The sequence below is a fragment of the Pestalotiopsis fici genome (assembly GCF_000516985.1).
Source record: "Pestalotiopsis fici W106-1 unplaced genomic scaffold PFICI_Scf_1, whole genome shotgun sequence".
Classification (NCBI taxonomy): Eukaryota; Fungi; Ascomycota; class Sordariomycetes; order Amphisphaeriales; family Sporocadaceae; genus Pestalotiopsis; species Pestalotiopsis fici.
In genome coordinates, this window is record NW_006917091.1 from 3,199,975 (window position 1) to 3,220,102 (window position 20,128).

General features: G+C 50.0%; 5 protein-coding genes across 5 annotated transcripts; 2 read left to right on the forward strand and 3 right to left on the reverse strand.

Annotated features, from left to right (window-relative positions):
* Positions 1-2,960: 2,960 nt before the first annotated feature.
* PFICI_00980 (uncharacterized protein) lies at positions 2,961-5,161 on the reverse strand (the record flags this gene model as incomplete). The annotated part of the gene is made up of 2 exons (XM_007829561.1): positions 2,961-3,952; positions 4,006-5,161. 2 exons carry the CDS (start codon positions 5,159-5,161, stop codon positions 2,961-2,963), a joined length of 2,148 nt encoding a protein of 715 aa, XP_007827752.1.
* Positions 5,162-8,305: 3,144 nt separating this feature from the next.
* PFICI_00981 (Alternative oxidase) lies at positions 8,306-9,490 on the reverse strand (the record flags this gene model as incomplete). The annotated part of the gene is made up of 3 exons (XM_007829562.1): positions 8,306-8,439; positions 8,507-8,802; positions 8,856-9,490. 3 exons carry the CDS (start codon positions 9,488-9,490, stop codon positions 8,306-8,308), a joined length of 1,065 nt encoding a protein of 354 aa, XP_007827753.1.
* Positions 9,491-11,455: 1,965 nt separating this feature from the next.
* Positions 11,456-12,662, forward strand: PFICI_00982 (Eukaryotic translation initiation factor 3 subunit J; the record flags this gene model as incomplete). Its single annotated transcript, XM_007829563.1, has 3 exons — positions 11,456-11,477; positions 11,788-11,891; positions 11,949-12,662. 3 exons carry the CDS (start codon positions 11,456-11,458, stop codon positions 12,660-12,662), a joined length of 840 nt encoding a protein of 279 aa, XP_007827754.1.
* A 3,030-nt stretch (positions 12,663-15,692) lies between these two features.
* PFICI_00983 (uncharacterized protein) lies at positions 15,693-16,843 on the forward strand (the record flags this gene model as incomplete). The annotated part of the gene is made up of 2 exons (XM_007829564.1): positions 15,693-16,226; positions 16,286-16,843. 2 exons carry the CDS (start codon positions 15,693-15,695, stop codon positions 16,841-16,843), a joined length of 1,092 nt encoding a protein of 363 aa, XP_007827755.1.
* An 829-nt stretch (positions 16,844-17,672) lies between these two features.
* PFICI_00984 (uncharacterized protein) lies at positions 17,673-20,003 on the reverse strand (the record flags this gene model as incomplete). Its single annotated transcript, XM_007829565.1, has 2 exons — positions 17,673-19,126; positions 19,175-20,003. The coding sequence occupies 2 exons, from the start codon at positions 20,001-20,003 to the stop codon at positions 17,673-17,675; spliced, it is 2,283 nt and encodes a 760-aa protein (XP_007827756.1).
* Positions 20,004-20,128: the final 125 nt, after the last annotated feature.

The following is a 20,128-nucleotide window of genomic DNA, read 5'->3' on the forward strand; positions in this document are numbered from 1 at the left end:
TGCTTCCCTATTCCGTACATGGAGGGCGGCTCAAATCTTCAAGGTAATCTTGATTGATATTCATCTGCAACACCGCTACCTCTGTACGACGATAAATGCATGTATGTAGCGATACCTGATGACTGGGCATTGATGCGCTTGCTAGTATTTGCAAGTGCTTCCCTGCTCCAAACGTTGGCAGTCTTCCACGTCGTCGGGTCCCCATCGCGAGGTGGATCGACTAGATGCAACAGCTGCATCTCGTTGGGTCACTCGTGTGCTGTTCGTTGGATTTCGTGACAGCAGGCAGAGGAGCGCGTTGCAGTAGCTTGCAACAGGTCACGCTCCCACTGAAATCTAGAAGGCCTTTTTACGCATTCTTTTGTACCCTGACCATACTGCGGGCGGGATCGTCTTTCGCTTATTAGTATTGGCATGCACATTGGCAACGTAAAAAAAAGCCGCTCCAATGTCGGGTTACCACGGCCGCCCGGCAGCTAATGTGTCTATAGAGACACTCCCAATCCACAGCACCTTACTCGTCCTTTCAATGCCCTTGTCTCAGCTCTACCCTTACATAGGTGTACGTAGCAGCGACCTGCAACGCCTCCACGGGAACTACCAGTCGTAAGGCAGATCTGCCAGGTGCGCTAGCCTTGGACGTTTGACCGAATGAGGCATCGCGAATGCTTCACCGCTTGATCAACCTGCGGCAAGAAACTGGAAAACAAAAGACCAGAAGAGAGAGATCCAGCAATAGGTGGACGCGTCCAAGTGTTGAAAGTCGGGAAGAATTTTCCTAGCCGCTGCATTCGCTTCGGTCAAACACACGTATTTCGTGTCGTCCTCGTTTACAATGAAAGGACATTTCTATAGCGATAATTGGACTATACACAAACCGGGCACATAACACATACAGCATTGACGCATGGATTATTACTACCACTCCGCGTGGGGCTGTCATCCCAGGACCGGCCATGCCTGTCGATATTTCCGGTTCATCAGATGTTTGTCCAGCGGTCAAACCTAAAAGTGGAAACGCGGAACCTGTTCGTCATGAAACCGTCCTTTGTGCATGTCGTGGCACTCTCGATGTTGATTGTATGCAGGTCATGAACCAGCATTACACAATAGGTACGGCTCGGCGATGCTCATGGTCAGTCATGTTGGGCAAAAGATGGAATCATGAAAGCATGAAATTCTCGTAGGTCATGCTAGAAACCAAGATATTCTCAACAGTAGTTGATCATTATTGGACCTGGAAAGATATCAACCGTATTTTGTATCTTGGGTCCGGGTGTCTCGGAGCATTGCTCTTGACTCGCTCTACCCCAAAATGATGATTCTGATTTTCGGATGCATCTTGTTCTGTCTTTTGTGCCTGGAAGCGGCGTGGTTCTATAGGGATGAACATGAAATCTATCCACAAATCATGACGTGCGTCACGAGATTCGTCAATCGAGATAAAATCGACCAAACAGATTTCATTGATATTCCATGACTAACAGGACGCATAACTCGAAAGGAAAAGAAATGGGGGGACAATCAGGTAAATAATATTCAAGTAATAGGCTTCAGTCATTGGGCATATCTTTTTGGAGTCACAGTTGGACATTATACTGCTCTCCGCAAATCGCAAGAACACACAACCCAAACCCACTCACTCACTTTGCTCAACTGATTTTCCCATCGTGAGACGGGGGTTGGGTCCCTAAGCCCCATCTTGATTGCCCACCCCGATTCTCGGCTAACGATTGCGGGATCTACCCGCTAAAACATGGGACTGTTGGTAACGAGCTAAGAAGCAGAACCCCTCCTTCAAGTCTCAATACGAGAGGATAGCAAAAATTCTATAGTCGTGAACCATGATATTCTATAGTCTTCGACGAGGTCCCCTCTTTCACCGCAAATCTGCCCAAAGCCGAGGGGCTTCTGGTCACGTGGAAATAATCCATATGCCCAAACATGGATTTTCTTCAATGTGACTCGTAGAATTGACTTTGGCGGGACCTGCTTTAGTGGCCTTGTAGCTTTGCCCCAAGAAACGCCAGAAGGACAATAGATTTTACGACATGACGGCGTGTCCGCGGGTGTGCCCGATGCCGTGATGAAAAAGACCGTCAAAAAATTATGAAAAGTTAAATCACTAGAATGAGTCATGAGGGGCCTATGATGTAGAGGAAGAGAGGATGAACCTTCTTGTTCCAGTTAAAGTGGCAGCATCCAGGGAAACGGTCTCTACTACTAAAGGCAGCATGTTTAGATGTAGATTTGGAGCTTCTACTGTCTATATTGTCATGATGCTGCTCGCTCAAGAGGCAAGTGACCAAGGTTGGCTTTCACTGTGTATTTGAGCCAATGGCTTCCAAAGGATAGGATCTTTCTCCATGTTACCAGCAGGTATCCGGAGCATAGTCTAAAAGACACTCATCAATCGGACCCGTCGAGAGCTCCATGTTGTCTCTGTAAGTTCATTGAACTGAAAGGGAAAAGCAAAAGAGCTTGTGAACGGGACTGAAGTGGTCTATGGGACAGGCCGCGAACGAAATACTGTCTTGAGCTCAGAAAGGGCAGCTCAATGTAAAGTGGTACCACTATGCAGAACAAATATTCAAGTCGTCTATGAACTAGCCGCCGAATGGTGTTGACATATCAAACGAATACTCGAAAAGTACCAGGTTTGGGCTGGAGTCGACTCAGTTCCGATTCGTCTTCATCCGAGTACACGAAAAGTATGACATCTCGTACCAGTCTTGGCTTCACGGTTGCAATGTGTTGGTCATGAAATAATATTGGTTGGTAAAAAGCATATCAAAACTCCAAAATGGTATCTAAGATGCCGGGTCTAAGAAAGGTCTCAATCATGTCGTGGCAACGTCATCAGCCCCTTGTATATATCCCAGGTTTCCTCCCGCAATGTCCATAATAGCACATCATTGTAAAGCATGCCCAAAAGCTAGAGCACTTGGGATAGCAGGTGACTACCGGCCATAGTCACTGGTATACCCAATCTCTCCAAAGTTTTGTTGCATACCACCTTCACCGAAACCAGTTCCCGGACCACTCACGTACCCAGTGTCATCACCTTCATCATAATCCGAAGCATCAAAGCTTGATCGTCCACTTATATCGTCCTCTACATTGCCCATTTCCGCTGCTTGCCAATTGACCTGGGCGAGTGCAGGGTATTGTGCCAATAGCGATGCTGGCAGCGCAAATCCACCATTGGGATCCATGGGCTGGTACATGTTGGGGTCCATGGCAACAGCCTGTTGGGCCACCATGTTGTGCATGTTTTGCTGCATCCGCTGCTCCTGCCAGGCGCGTTGTCTTTCAATCATTTCCTCGTCGAGGAGGGGTTTGATGCATATCCGACCCGCCTCGGATCGGAAATGCCGGCCCAGCGCATCTGCTCGGGCGAACCGTCTTCCACATCCCCACTGCCCTCCAGCTTTGAGATCGCCCTTGCACACAAACTTCTTCTCTCCCGAGTGCAATCCCTCGTGTCTTTTCCTGTCATGTTGGCGTGCAAAAGCCTTTCCACAGACTGTGCAGACAAATGGTCTCTCGTCCGTGTGCGTTCTCAAGTGTGACCGCAGGTTGTATGCTCTGGTGAAGCGCTTTGGGCACAGGGTACACTGGAAAGTGGCAGGGTGCTTTTGTACACGCTTCGTGTTGCCACTGTCTTGAGCGGCCTGATAGTCTGGGTCCGCCAAACGAAGAGCAATTACATTGTTGGGTACAGCAGACATGGACTGCCGTCTCCTGGAAGCAGCACTTGCACTACCCGACCGATCACCAGGGGACAATGATGCGGGGGATACAGAGCGCGAAGAATCAGATCCAGATCGGTTGCGGGCGCGTTCAACACCGAGATGAGGTGACAGACTACCTGGAGTCGTAGGTCTAGAAATGTTGGCGCCGCCGCTGTTGTAAGGATCCGTGACTGCTCTTGGACGTGATCTGGGCCGGCCTGGTTATACGTTAGTCTATATGCAAACTTGAAACGGGAGAATCTTGACATACCTCTGTCTGGGGGTGTAAGGGAATCTTGGTCTACAGCAGACTTTGCTGGTTCAAACGAATTCGTTCTCGAGTTGGGCGCAAAGTCGATATTGATCGAAGGGGGAGCCATGACGGGCCCATTGTCGCTCGCCAGGGTCGGGAACGCTTCAGAGACGATTGCAGGTGCGCTGACATAGCCTTGAGGCTGTCCACCCAGCGTAAAGGTCGGATTCGCTTGGCCCATGTCGGGCACCTGTTGGGGAAGAATCCGAGGCGAAATGGCAGGACTGTGCGAGGGGCTCCGGCTGTGTTGGAGTATCTGGGCATCCGAGATGCTAAAGTTGTTCAAGCCAAAGCTCACGCCATTGTCAAAGCTGTCAGATGGCCTTTGCATGGGCGAATGACCATGCGCATGCTCAAAAGAGTCGTGGGCGATCAAGCTGGGAGAGGGATGCGCAGAAGAGACATCTGAATACTCGGATGGTGACCGTCTGTGGCCCTGGAACTGTGCTTGCGACCAGTCCTGCTGGGTTCCGAGAAACGCGGGTCCGGGCGCGAGCGACGCCGAGAGGTTTCTTTGGTGGGGGCTCGACGCGAATTGGTGCTGGTTAAAGGACGGCGACTGATGCGCGGAGCCAGCTGGGCGCCCGTCATGCTGGAGCATATGCGGCGGTGTCGGAGATTGGTGCGCCTGTGGGGACATCATGTTGGTGAGATCTGGAGTGCTGATACCAGGACTGTCGCCAAAGAGAGGCGCCGCAAACTGATCTGGCTGAGTTGTCTGCGGGAATAAGGAAAAGTCCCCCGTAGCGTTGAAATCTGTCGGAGCCAAGAGATTCTGGGTCGCAAAGGACTGGGTAAAGTCCTGTGTCGCGTCAAAGGCGGCGGGGTCGGCGAGGCCTTGGTTTGGGAATATCTGGGGTTGCGTGGTATTGAGGAACTGGTTGTTGGCACTGCTGTTATTATTAAAGTTGGTATAGTCGTTTGGGTTGAACTGTTGAATGCTGGCAGTTGAGTTGTCTAGGCCGAGACCGAGACCGATATTGGGTTCCGGGGATGTGTATGGATGAGGCGAAGGAGAGTGGCTGTTTCTTATAAGATGCTGCTGCTGTTGCTGCTGGTGCTGATGGCCAGCAGAGGGCGACCGGCCGCGAGCCGGCATAGCTTGTTGATCCATGGTGGTGGTTTGGTGGTTGTTACTGTCTTTAGAAGCAGGAGACGTGTAGCGAGGCAGATTTCAAAGTCAGCCTTTCAGAGTTCCGGGGCACCGTGGCGATGCAGATGGGCACAGCCCCAAGGTGAAAGCCAGAAGCGGATCCGCGATAACGTGAGACCAAGAAGATTTGACTTTGCAGTCGGTCGCGTCTAAAGCTCGGCTATGATTGCGATAGTAATGCGACTCGAAAGAAACCAGGCGCGATTCTGGACGAGTCGTGCGCCGGCCAACAAGAAGGGGTGAGGAAAGAAGAGAAGATGATGACAGAAGGTCGGCAGAGGTAGGACCTCAATTGAAACGAGAAAGCGGTGGATTTTTGGATGAGATCCGGTCGGTAGATTGATTAATTGGAGGCACCCTGCAGCTGGGTGCTCACCCTTTTGGAAGGGAAATCTTGGCCTGTGCCAATGAATGGCACCGCTTGGGGTTCGTTCAAATGCGACGAGGGGCCCCTCACTGCAAAGTACCACTCACACCTTGAAAGCGCGAAAAAGTACTTTGTGCTTTGGGGTGATCTTTCTCTAGCCCACTGGAGAGCACTCTCGAGTATCTGCGCACGTCGCCTGATTCGACCAGAACCGACTGCCGCTGGTCACTAGCACAAGTGAGTTTAGTGGGTGACCCTGGGGTTATGTGATGCTGTGAGTTAGCCCACCTCTCGCCCACTGTGCGTCCAAGGAGGGGTTCCGCTGTCAAAACGTGGTCGCTCACAATTACAAGCCAGACGTGATGGTGGCATTTGGTGAGAACCGACACGGCCATTTACAATCAAGACAAATGCTATCCTCGCCGTTCAAGTTCTTGATGTCTACTTTACTCGATTTACTGAATATGATTAAACCTCGTGATGGAGATGAATTGGCTTTCCCGACAGTGCAGCAAAAGCATTGGCGTTTCAAAATTTGGTAATTCAACTTTTTTTAAGCTCAGTCTAGCTTGGGTGGAGTGGATTCGTCTGTTTCTAAAATAGAATTCTGTAATGTTGGTGCCTGGAGCCATGAGGTCAGGCCGCCCGTCGAGAACACCAAGACGGTTGGGTCAATGATTCTCTCGGAACAGACAGGCGCAAAATGCAGTGCAAATTGATTCAAGTAAACACATGTCAGTGGTCCATCAGTAGCGTTTAATAGCGCAGGTAGATGTTTCCCTCTTTTCCTGCCATGTCTGGAACGAGAAGATCCGGGGACGAAGGCCAGCTAGGGTTCAAGCCATCTAGAGCGGACAAAAGTCAAGCGTCGTAGGACTCTCTAAATATCTGCTCCTCAAAATATCCGTTTACAGCAAATTGATAGACAGATTGCATAGGAACAGGGACCTCGGTAGCATAATGTTTGATGGTAAGCGAGTCTCGTCGAGATTATGATCCGTGTTTTCAATGCCTTTGGAACTGAGGGCTGAGAGGCCCTCTGCGCGCCAAAAAGGCCGTGTTCATACACATGACAAATTCTTTGAAAACAGCTAATTTCATTTGACTTTACTGGTTACAAAAGTCTTTCCTACTGTGTAGGTCGTGTCAATAATCATGGGGGATCCATATCGCCGTGTCTCTTTTTCAGAGAGCCACAATCTCGGTAATTACCACCGAGCTTACATACGGACTGAGGGAGAAAGAAGACGCCGTTCAGGCGTTCAAACGTTTTTTCCCGGTACGAATTCATCCCGTCTCCGATTTCACATCAATTGAATAAGAAATACTTTCCTCTGTCTTTACCCTAATCTCGGTCCTCGGTATCATGTGCTATATCTTTGTCGTCTCTTGAAGGGATGGCCCGCAGCAGTGACGGCAAAGGCCCCAAAGTCCCGCACGTTTGCAATGGCTGCTGCTTGAACGCCAAGACCACTGAAATATGTTGCTCGACTTGCTTTTCCACAATGAGAGAAGCGGTGGTGATACAGCTCTTCCGGCCTAATGACGTTTTCAAGACGTCTTTTTCATATACCAAGCAGATCCAAAGTGTTTTCGTCTTGTTGAAACCGAGAAAATACCACCCTGCCCATCTCTACATTCTCGGACATGACATCTAAATGGCTTGGTTCCAACTGATCGCATACGCGTCGGCCGCGAAGAGAACGCGTTTACTTCGTATTTATCGACCAATCACTATATTAAGACTCTGCAATGGAAACAATGTGATGTGAATTACTATGTCATTCCATCATTTGCTATCGATATACCAAGCCGTCGTTGGTGTCGTGGAGCAGTGCATTTGACATGGTGGCTGTGCAACCTGTATCGCGGGATGGCATGTAGAGGACACGAACACAGCCCCCTTTTCCCCAAGACGTCTTCCCAAAATGGTTTCATATTGTAGTTGACAGCTCCATGTGTGTGTCCTTGGCCCTATGTTCGGTACCGAGTTCTTTTTTAGGGTCCTCCCCCTCCCCCCAAACAGTCATCATGTTATACGGCGCCCACAATCACAACTTAAGCGCCCGCACTTTGTAGGATTCGGATATGTTAAGTGCCATTTCCAAAATAAACACTATCCTTGCATTTTATTGATCCCGAGGATATGGTAACGTTGATCAGGAAGCATGTCAAGCATGTCCCAAAAAACAAGGTTGGCTTAATTCCGGCAATCTACCGGTTTTCCAGAACGTAATGGCTCTTGATCCCAGCAGATCTCTGGCCGCCTGCTTAATCTGTCATGAGACCAAGGCTGATTGTTAATGCTCGATATGAGACGCTGACTTGGGAGAGGCTGTCCACTGGTCTTGCTATTGATGCCCAACCTTGAACCACCTCCTGGCATCCAGTTTCCTTTGATGCCATGCATTTAAACCTTGTCATTTGGCTCTTAACTGTGTATGCAAGGTAATGTTTCGCAGTACTTGCGCTCACCGTATATATAATAGGTGGTTTGCATAATCATCGAAGAAAAAGATGAATATCAAAAGACAATGTCACTCTGTAGGGTACGGGTAGATTTGCTTTGTAAAGTGGTACTTTAAGAACAATCTCCAGAGAAGAGATTCAATAAATAATGTTTGTAAAATGTACATTTGGTATCATCCTCTTCGCCCCTCTATATATGTGGCATGTCTGATCAACCCTTCTATAACGCCTCTGTGATGCAAGTATATCAATACAGTATGTTGAATGAATTAAATGACTTCAGCTCGTTCGTAGCCTTGAGGTTTCGAGGCTGGCTTGGGAGGCTCTCGTTCGCTCTTGTATACGCTGACAAATGGATTGGGGTCTTCCTTTTGGTTGAGGTTGCTCAAGGTGTGGTTGACTCCTATTGAGGTTCACAGTTAGTATAAAGAAGTCATCAAGGGTAAGATATGGAATGATTCAATGCTTACCTCTGTGGCAGGCTTCGTCGGCGCGAATGTAGAGTAAAAGATCCTTCATCGTCCGCTTGCCCACGGGCATGTGCCAGTACTTGGCCGCAATCTCTGGAATTTCGAACTTGGGATCAGTCCACCTGGGCAGGTGGCCTTCGTCAATCTGCTTGATCGCCATGGTATATGTGTGGACGGCTTCCTCCTCAAGGTAGCCAACGAATCGATGGGTGATCTTTGGCGAGATGAGGTACGAGATGAACATGGAGTTGAAGTAGACTCCTTGCGCTCCGAGGATCATGAGCTTCATGAACCAACTTTATTTACCATTAGCATTCGCAATATTCATTAGATTCGTGGAAAGACTTACCCAGGCTCTGCCATGGTCATGAATGTCATCAAGTGCATACGTTCATTGTACGACTCCTCCAAGAGTGTCTCGATCCAGCCATTGTCGCGCTTGAGTCTCCTCATGCTGTGAAGGTGTCGAAGCATGCCAGCAACCATTCCCGGGACACCGGCGATGGACTCGAGGAACAGGAAACGTACAAGCCATTGCTCTTCTGTTAGTGGTTTAATGGTCGAGATTGCCGTTGTGGGATCCCTCTTGTCAACCTGCTGTTCCGACTTCATGCCGGTGCAAAAGTCCATTCCCCAACGACATACCCGCATCACCTTCCACGCTGCCCAGTCGCCCCATGTTTCAACCGGTCGGTGGGCTGGGACAATGTCGAGCATTTCCTGTTCTGTGAAGCCGTGGTGTTCCCATGCTGGCGGTGTTTGTCGAATATTTTCCGTCTCTTGGGCTGGAAAGAAGTGTTTTAATCTTCTTTCCGGAGTGGTTGAGAAGGATCTTGTGCTGCCATGTTGATAGATGCTAACAAAGCCCGTCTTTAGACCTGCATTGTACCCGAGCCCGGAATGGACAAGGGGCACTACGGCTTGCGAAAGCCGAGTGACTTGCTTTGTAGAGCAAAGTCTGATTTGGGCTTGGGTTGATAGCATGTGGAATGTCGAGTATGGGTATAGATAAAAAGAGGTATGGTGGCAAGTAATGCCTATTGGTTCTAGTTCGAGAGTGTATTCTGTGTTCTCTAGTCCTTTGGATATAATGAGCAAAGTTCAGCCATGTCTGCCTCAGGTAGTAGCAAGCTTTATATTATTTTACACAATCGAGGATTGATACCCCTTTGAACAAAGACTGCCCAGGTACGTATATGGCCACCAAACAAAGATCCCGAAAAGTGACCGTACAGCACCCGGTAGGGCATCTGACTAAAGATTCCTTGGGGAGCAAGGTACGGGAACGATTGAGTCAGAGGCCTAATGGCGTCCTTTCTGAGCCGCCACGAAGGAGCATGCAGCATGGACGTTATTTTCTCGGCCTCGCGCTCGGGGTCCAATGGCATTTGATCTATTTTAATTAGTGACCATATGCCGACCCAGTTTGCTGGGAGGAATGAGGCTCTTGGCGGAATACGTCCGTCAAGGCTACTAGTACGGGATCTGAGAATGTGTCAGCTGGTGTTGAGAAGTCGGGATTTGCAGGAAGCTCAGGCCTGACTAGCCCGAGGAATTATCGTAGCTGCGGTGTGAGATGATGGAAAAACATGAAAAACAAGACGAATTATTTTCGATTTCAGGTATGAGTAAGACGATGCAGGAAATTATCTTGCTCAGCCCTTTTTGATGCTCAAATTTGCGCAATTGGCCCATTCCGAATAAAGTCGTCTCGAGTGGGAATGCCAATCACGGGAAAGAGACGAGACGCACGGATATAATTCGCGCGGACAATCAGAACCACGGACAGTGAGAACCACGGACAGTGAAAATCACGGACAGTTGCATAAACCACGGGGTTGCACGAAAGCATTTGCAGTGATACTAAAGCCTTGAAAGGCCGAGAATGGATGTGCATCAAGGAATAGTCTCCTTTTGTCCTGATCTTGGAGCCACAAAGTTCCAGATCTCTGCTTGTCTGAAAATGGAGTCTTGAAACATCCGGCGACCGGACTTGGGATATGGATCTCCAGTACCCACCATGCCACTCTACGTGGTGTATGACTCTTGAGCTTTGGTCTTGGCTGCTAGCAGGGACAGAGGCGATTGAGAAATGTTTGTATGAATTCGACGTCTCCCGCCAGCAGAACTTAATTGTAGACTGCGGAATTGTAGAGATTTTGTTAAAGTCGCACTAGATGTTCTCTGGTTGACGATCGAATCACAACTCTAGTGACTCATTTGAGATGTTTGCATAAATGTAGGAATTTGCTTGTGACGCACGACGTCATTCAGCTTGATTTGCTACCGTATGCTGTGAAATTGGGCTCGGGATTGCTGTAGTACTGGTTACACTTGATGCCTTACTCGGTCGCCTGGTTCAAGGCTTGCTACCTTGAATTATCCATCGCACATTGGTTGAGCCAACGTGAAAAGGAGAGAATTTTGTGTCATTTAAACATGTTCGAGTATATGGAATGGCTAATGAATATAGTTCAAAACCATGTTTTCTTGAAAGTATACCGTTTCCATGCCAATACAAATTGCCCCTCTGACAATGACCACCCTTCCAGGCTGGGGCTTTGCCTGCAAGGTGTACAAAGTATAATGTACGTACTACGTAGAGGGGGAAAAAAAAAAAAGAACAACCCCTCTCCCCACCAATTTTTCGTTGCCCTCTGCCCCTCATTTTGATACGTCTCTGTTCACTTTTAGCCCCTCCATCCCGGCTTTCAGGCATTTTGGGCACCTGTCGCGCTTTCGCACACAGTTGTAAATTTACCTACCGACTTTAGGCGACGAAGCCCCAAAAATCTCACAGCCCCTTCTCGGCTTTACTGAATCTTTCTCTCTCTGTTTGTCTCCCTTCAACCAAAGTGCGGAATCATATCGCTCACTCCAGAGTCGCAAGGATCCTCGTCAAACCAAGACACCCTTTGTCAACTACTCGACTTACCAAATAACATCATCATGCCTGCCGGAAAGCAGTGGGGTAAGTACTGTCGCTCTTATTCTCTACCCCCGAAAGTGCGCGCACCTTTCCGCAAGGAAGAGGGAGAAAAAAGACACATCAACTGTCGCCTCTGGCAGTCCATGGTAAAGACCACATACGCGACGCGTCTCTGCAAAGAGAATCCTTTGAATGAACCAGGATTGTATCCAATGTCGCATCGCCTTGAGGCGGGGCTTGATCTCACATCTCTACACCGTCTCATTGGAGGGGGTTGCGCAGGCTGCTTGATCCCCGTCGCGATGCATCATGCCCTTATCTGGATTTAGCTGACCGCTTTTTGTCGCCGCAGATGAGGAGGAGTCCGACTCCAGCAGCACTCCCCCCGACTCACCTGCTGCCAACGCCACTGTTCGCCGTGGCAAGTTCGACGACGAGGAAGGCGAGGACAGTGATGTAAGCCTACACGTCCAGTCGACGCTGCCGTAGATGCAACATTCTGACATCTTCTAGGTCCTCGACTCTTGGGATGCCGCCGAAGACTCTGAAGTAGAGCGCGAGAAGGCCAAGAAGGCTTCCGAAGCCAAGGCCAAGGCCGATGCCGAGGCTGCTGCCAACAAGAAGTCCAAGAAGCAGCGTATCGAGGAGCGTATTGCCGAACGTGCTGCCCAGCTCGCCGATGAGAGCAGTGGCGATGAGGAGGAGACCGAGGCCGAGCGCCGTGAGCGTCTCAAGCGCGCCGAGGTTGAATCCGACCTGAAGCACGCCGCAGACTTGTTTGGCGATGTCGGTCTCAGCAACAGCACGCAGACGCGCAAGACCGTCACCGCCGGCTCTGCCATCCCCATCGACCCCAAGGACCCAACCAAGACCATCGACATGGCCTCGCTCGCCCTCTTCAAGCCCCAGACCAAGACTCAGTTTGAGAACCTGCGCAACGTGCTCGTCCCAATCATTAGCGCCAACCACAAGAAGGCTCACTACAGTCTGTTCATGCAAGAGTTTTCCAAGCAGCTGTCCAAGGACCTCCCAAGCGACCAGATCAAGAAGATTGCTAGCGCTCTGACTGCTCTCGGTAACGAAAAGATGAAGGAGGAGAAGGCTGCTGAAAAGGGTGGCAAGAAGACCAAGGCTGCCAAGACCAAGACGAGTCTGGTCACTACCCGGGCCAACGCCGAGGACATGGCCACCTACGATGATGATTTCGGCGATGATGACTTTATGTGAAGGGCGCTCAGGTTGTTTCAACTTCAATCGTGGCTTAGCTGCGATGCGCATCTCAGACAAGTCCCTTCGGCTCTCTTGAGCCCACGTCCGCCAAACGGCTTCGTAGAAATCAACCACATCAAGGCCTGCCAGCTTCTGTGAGGTATATCCAACCAAATCACAGGGTCGCCGGGGCGGCACCCAGCTCGCGGCGATAGTTGGAACTGGACTCGGAGGCACAGGCTGGCAAATTCAGTGCTTGTGCACTTGACACTGCAGCGGGAGAGCTGTTGATCCAGCAGCTTGGGGGTAATTGCTTTGTATTCTGGCAAGAGCACTGCAAGGAATGGGGATAGTCATGGAATGCTAGTCGATTTCTGACAATTTGCAAGATAGACGGTTTGCCTTTGGATGACTTCTAATAGTCAATGAATGATACTTTGTGCAATATCCATTTTTGGTTCGCTCTCTTGTGTTTGGTGCCGAGATCCAAGGACGCAGGATCCATCTAATGGCAAATCAATAAATTTATTCCAATGATTCTCTCGGCTCTGAGTTTGTGACGAGACTAACACGACTTTTAAGAGAGACCGCACCCATGCTCTTGAAGATTTTCTTTTGTTGTTCGAGAATCTGACTGCCATTTATGAGGGCGCCTACATGTATAGCAATCAATGATTCGGCAGGGAATAGGGGATGCGCTGCTCTGTTATATCACACGTGTCGTGTACATGCTGATCCGGTTCACGACATGGCTAATATTACTCTATGTAGAGTTGTGCTTGCGCTCCTGATATCGCCCGTCTTTCACCATTACCTGCTGGACCTTGCAATAGTCCTGGATATTGAGGCAGTAAGTCTCTCACTCAATGCTGGCATGGGGTATCCTTCATGGTACACTCACCTCATGGCGCGATTGGGCACCAGCGTATGAAAGAAGATCAACTTGATGATTCTCAATCGTGTCGAGTCTTTTTCTTCGACGGCGCCTAGACTACCTGGGCCGTTCCGCGGGACCGAACAGAATGGATAGTCAGTCCAGTCAGTCCAAGCTGGACATTTGCCGAACAGTTTCTTTACCACGTAAGGCATGGCTTTATCGCTGCCTTTGTAGTGCACCGTAGCTGTTCCGCGGAGGTAATGAGTCTAGAGGGAATCTAGATGCCTTGGCTTGACTGAGCTGATGCCTGTACTCGGCTGAGATATACCCATCATGGAATTAGTAATCTTTGCCAACATCACGGCTCTTTGTGTTTTCATTCCACATTTCCCAAATCCATAACGTCCAGTGTTTGGCCTATCATGGCAATGGATGAAACGATTTCAATCGATTGGATGAGTGGTTTCGAAACAAATCAAAGAGTTGACAAACTTGTGCCGAGTCCGTGAGGTGAATGAATACAAAGACCTTTTCTTCAGCTTCTGACCAGGGGCATCAAGGGTTTTGCCAGAAAACAACTGCCACATTTTCTTGTGCCGAGTAACATCCCAACACAGGCAAGGCCGGCAAGGTCGGGTCCAAGGGGTCTTCCACGGGCTAGAATCATTGCAGAGATAAGTTTACCTCCAATAGCCCGAGACTAGCAAAGACGCCAGAAGCCTAGCTGAAGAACACGGACCAATTAAGACGGTTCCCATTCCCGCATTTAGCAGCCTCCGACGATCCGGCACGTTCCGTACTATGGCTCCTAGCGGTTCACTTGTGGTGGAATGGAAGCCATTGGGCTCCTCGGCGGGCGACGGGCCTTTGTTTGCTGTGCTGTTGGAAGAAAGTGGCTCAAAGTGGGTAGATCGTGGTGTGGTCTTGGTCTGGTTTTGGTCAATTAAGCATAATGCGACTGGTGCGCTGCGGCGTTGAAAGGCGTTCATATTTCCCCACTCTACATCGACAACAACTCATCCTGTGGTCCATTGGTCTCTTGATTGGACACTGAACGACATCGTCGACTTCATTTTGCGATGAATTCGGCAATTTTTGTTGTTTTGGGCCTCGCTCAGCGCCGAAGAGAAGCGTTTTCAGCATATGGCTCCTCACCCTGGGGCAGGCATTAATCGGATCATATCGTCGAGTTGGGAGTCCTAGGCGACCAGGGTCCCCTTCAAGCGAGACCCAAATTGAGTGGTCAGTCTATGCTCAGATATCCCTATCAGGCAATGGTGGAGCAGCTGAGTTGCATGCAGGGTACGACGTAGCCATGTGAATGGATCGTGGGCGTCAACAAACCCCCCAGTCGGGCTGAGAACGGTCCTATCTACCTCAAAGTATCTTAGCATCTTGAGGCTTGGGAGAATAAAAAAAAAAGTCACACGGGTCGCGTCTGTGCAATTGGCCCACGAGCGCGACTGATGCTGCATGCTCCCCCAAGGTTGGCTTGGAGCTCCGGTAGGCTGGTTCCGTCTGGGGATGCCGACATTTCTGTCCGTGTGTTTTTGTTCATGGCTTGCCAGCAATATGAACTAGCCTCAAAGTGAAGAATATCCGTTCGCTGTTGCTCCAGGTCAACCTGACTCGATTAGACTTTGCTCACCACATGGTGCCTGTCGACGGGGCTGCTCAGGTCTCAGCCTCTCGGACCCAGCTCTCTGGAAGCCAAAGAGGCGTCGACGACTAGCAACAACGGCCAATCGCAGCCAGCCATTGAGGCTATCCCCAGTTCCTGACTACCGAAAACCGTACAGACTATAGACAGCCACCGCCATTAGTGCATCGTGTGTTGTCAGCTAGGGAGGAAAAAAAAAATCGAGACTTCAGTCTTGCGGCGTCGCGACCGCGGTCAGCGCGAAAAGGTTACGGTTTCTAGCCTCGTGCTGTTGTGTTCATGGGCTCTCGCCTGAAAGAGGATCTATTCTGGTGTTAGTGGGCAGATTGTCTGATGGGAATCATCTGTTGTCTCGCGTCTATAAGAAGCTGATCATTACCACATTTTGAAGTTCTGTTTCAAACAAGCAGACACTCAAACAACTCTACTCTACAGCCTCACTCTCCAACCGAGAAAGAGCCTCTTCATCACTCTCCGAGCCCGTCTCATCTTTACACACAAGATCCTCACAATGAAGTCTGCAATCTTTGCCCTTGGCTTTGCCGCCCTCGCCCGGGCTCAGTCCCTTGACTTTGATGTCATTGACTCTGCTCCTGTTCCCGAGACCACCACGGTCCCGATCGGTGCGGGTTCGACCACTGTCGCCTACAACAGCGCCACCGCAGCTGCCAGTGCCGCCGCCGAGATCACTGCCAGCCCCATTGTTGACGATGTCAAGATGAGGCGTGACATGAAGAACAGGCTTGCCTTTGACAAGAGGGACGGCAACTGTGCGGTTCAGCCTGTGGGCTACGGCCCCGTTCCCGACCCCGATACCCCAGACGCCTTCCTTGCCGATACCGACTTTTCTACTGCTGCCCAGAGCGCCACGACGCCTTCGGGTTTCGTGCAGAGCTTCTCGAACCTCCAGGGCTCCAACTCGGCTTATGCCTACATGGGATACACTGCTCTCAAGAGCTACGATGCCGCCACCTGCGCCAGCAAGTGCAAGGCCATTTCTGGTTGCAACGCCTTCAACATTTACTTTGAGCGTGACCCTTCTCTGGTAAGTCATACAGTCTTTACCCTCTAGTATACAAACAACAAGTGCTCACATAATCATAGGACCCTGGCTCCGCTTGCCCCAACCCTGCCAGTACCACGGTCATCAAGTGTGTCTTCTGGGGTGGTCCCGTCTACAGCACCAACGCCAAGAACACGGGACAATGGCGCAGCAGCTTCGAGGTGGTGATTGCCGGCTCCAACGGCTACAACAGCGTCGGACCCTTTGCCAGCCCGACCGGCTACACGGGCACCTACATCGGCCAAAAGGCCATCAACGCGCCCCTGTGCCCCAGCGGCAGCGACAGCTACCTGGGCGTCAAGGCCTTTACCTCTGGACCCTTTGACCCTTCCCTGTGCGCCGCCGCCTGCTCGGCCCAGAGCGACTACAACCGCGCCCACCCGGCCTCGGACGGAACCTACAAGACGTGCCAGTTCTACAACACCTACATGCTCATCAAGAACGGCGGCACCGGCCAGCAGCTCTGCGCCATGTACGCCAACTCTTGGGATGCTAGCTACGCCACCAACAACGGCCAGTACCGCGGCTCGGACCACTACACCATTGAGTTCAGCGTCACTGGAAGCAACAGCTCCACCCCCGCCACCTGCTCCAGCTAGAGCAATTATTGATTAGAAGGTGATGGTCATGGAGGAGGGACTAGAAAACATGGTGAAGGGGGTCACGAGTGGATGGTGGAAGAGGCTTTTGATGAAGGTGATGAGTGATGACGATATTTTCTTATGAAGCGTACACGAAGATTGCTATAGATTATAATTTCCTATCTCTTTTTGTTTATAGAACCTTGGAGTCGGCAGCGAATAAACTCTCTTAAAATTACACAATCTGACCATTTAAATCGAGCTGTGAAATTGGAAAAACTGCTTGGATATGAGTATCTTCAAAATCACCTGCTGCTTGAATAAAATAATAGTCAATTGATGCCCATTAGGAACATGATCATTGCCCTGACTAGAGTGTTTCTCCTAGTTAGGACCCAGTGGGTGTTGGACTAGAATGAGACATGACTTTGAGTTTGTCTCAGCCAGTGGTCATATGGAGCAAGCCAAGAGTCCACGTATAGACTACTTTGTCCTATAAAAGACCAAACATCATGTGCCCTGATTTATACCTAAATGGTTCTCCACGCTGACCGCACGGACCAATCTAGAGCACATTTCATCCTCATGACTTCAATTCACTAGGTGTACTCGTATATGACAAGCATAGATCATGATCGCATTGCTCCCCTATCTAAACATGAGAGGGATATTCCACCGCTTGCAGCCACTTCTAGTGGGTAAACAGCCTTTCGAGCGCCAAACACCGGGTGTAAAACCACCAAGTCCTTGTATACACCATTACCCTTCTAATGCACAAAACTCCAAGAATGAGGCGTGTTTCAATATCAAACCTCCCCAAATATTTTTGTTTCTTGTTACAATTGTCTTACACGACATTACCGGCCATGCCCATAAACAAGGCGTGGGCTGCCAGACTCAAAGTCCAGAAGCCAACCTTCTTGAGTCGTCTGGACCGACTCTGTTGGTCTTCGACGTCGCGCGCAAAGGCATCGTACACTTCTGCTGACATGTCATTCATAAGACCGCAGTCGTACAATGACCAAGCCCCATCAAAGTCGGAAGCACGCTTAACTATACGGCACCCGATGGGTATATATGTCTTTTTGGCGTTGATGTAAGCAACAATGGGTCGAACGAGGGCCTGGTTAATATAGCCCAGGGACGAATCAAAGACGGGGACGGTAGCCTTGACATCGTTCATGTGGATGCGCAGATCCATGACCAGGTAGCGTGGTGGCTCATCATCAGTAGAGCTTGGCACTGATGAAGGCGATCCACTTTCAGGGTCTGGGGTAGCAGGTTTAGCTGCGGGATCTGCCTCACTGACAATGGGGACCTGTGCCGCGTCTTCAAACGTGCCACTTCGCAGGGCATCCTCTCCGTCCTCCTTGACACGGCGCTTTGTCCTGTCGAGAATCTGTAGATAGCGATTGGTCGTGACGGCTTCTTCCAAGCGATCGTAAAAGTCAGACACGACTTCAAAAATGCTGTCCTCGTCATCCGTAGGGAAAGCAATATCGGCTACAATGTCGACATTGCCTTCATAGATCCATCCAAATGGTCCTTGGTCGCCCTTGTTCAAATGATCAATTTTGAGCCCGTCGATTCGACAACGACTAAACTTTTTCCAAGCATTGGGCTCTCCGAAATCATTTGCAGCTCTTTCCTGGCCAGCTGCAACTCCGTGGACTTGGCGGGGGTGAATGGTAAAGAGCGAGCCGTCATAAGAGCCCGACATGTGGTTGGCGGAGAGAAGGTCGTAGAACATGAATTGCTTCCGCAATTGAGGAAGCTCCATGGAGTAGATGCTCACAGAAAAGGGGCGGAAACCTCCGGGTTGGTGAATCGTGACAAGAAGATCCTCCAATTTAAACGACTCGATTTCGAAATCGCCAGGGTTGTGCTCGTGTCGGTAAGAAAGGGGATCGACATTGGCATCAGACCAATGTACCGATGTCCTGTCAATCACACCGCGAACGCCCTTGATTTCCACATCCTTGAGTGGTCCCGTTCCGTTCCACCACTTTGCAAAAGACAATGTCACATTGACCGTGCTCAGTGATACGTCGAATTGTGTATAGTTGCCGTCGTCTTCCTCGGTAATCTCCTTCTTTTCGTTTTCCGCAGCTGCGGCAGCTGCAGCGGTCGAGGGCGAACCTTTGCTGACTGTAGACTTGGTCTGACCCGGTCTTCGGGAAACGTAGACATTTCTAAACGAGATGACTCCATCTTTCCATTTGGGAACAATGGCAGACTCGAAAATGACCGTCAAGCCAGCCGACTCTGTCAAGTAATCACCAACCTTTTTGGCCAACCATTCTATACAAATTAGCACGGAGCGATGCGTGTTGACCATTTCCAACTTACCTTGTGCAGAGACCGTGTTGATAAAGAGGAGAAGTAGAGATACGAATGTCGTCGTACCAACCAAGATCCACACCAAATGTCCAAAGAGGAAAAAGGATAAAAAGGCTCCCCACTCGTCTGTATTCCATGGACGCATGCTTCTAATGGAAAACCACTTGAAACGAACACTCATGCGTGCCCAGAACCCATTGGCAGCGGCCAAGAATTCCTCTTTTGTCGGTCGATGAGGCAGGTGGACATTCGGGAGATGAAAATAATTGGCAATATAGTTGTGATGTTCTGATTCGGCCTGCGGCTTGTCTTCTGGCTTGGATGCTACCGAAGCGCTTTCAGACTCTTGTTTGGCCTGTGATGCCGCCGCCGTAGCTTTTGTAGAGTTGCTACTCGACTTGGTAGACTTTCGCCTTCGCGAAACCGCGCCATGCCGCCGCCTACCCCTCCCAGTGTGGATATCTCTTGTCCATGCTTGCCGCGCAAGCCTTAATAAATCTGATTTCTGTGTCGTGCCACTGATCATTGAAGAGTCAGCGGCAGATGTGCATGTAGACACTACTGCGCTCGTCGTAGAGGAGGTCGGGTTGACGCCAACAAGCAGCAGGCCTCCAGAGGTGAAGCTTCTTCGGACATTATATCCTTGCACTTTCGGGGTTCTCGGAAAGGACCATGATGAATAATTCGTTGATCGTCCAGGTATCGTGCTGTGATGATTTATACCGGATCGGCATGTCGTAGTCGGCCTCGATGATATCTTTGTACCGAAAAAGTCGAGCGACTCGTAGATCGATCGCCAGGCCTGGCGGCCAAAGAGCGACGTTCTAGCTGTAGACATTGCAAGAGCTCATGATGATCTGCATAGAGTGTTGAACAGGCAGATGACGATTCAAGAAAGCAATAACATCACCAAGAAGTCGCTAGAGGAGTCTCGAGATGTAAACAATCCACAAGGACAATAAA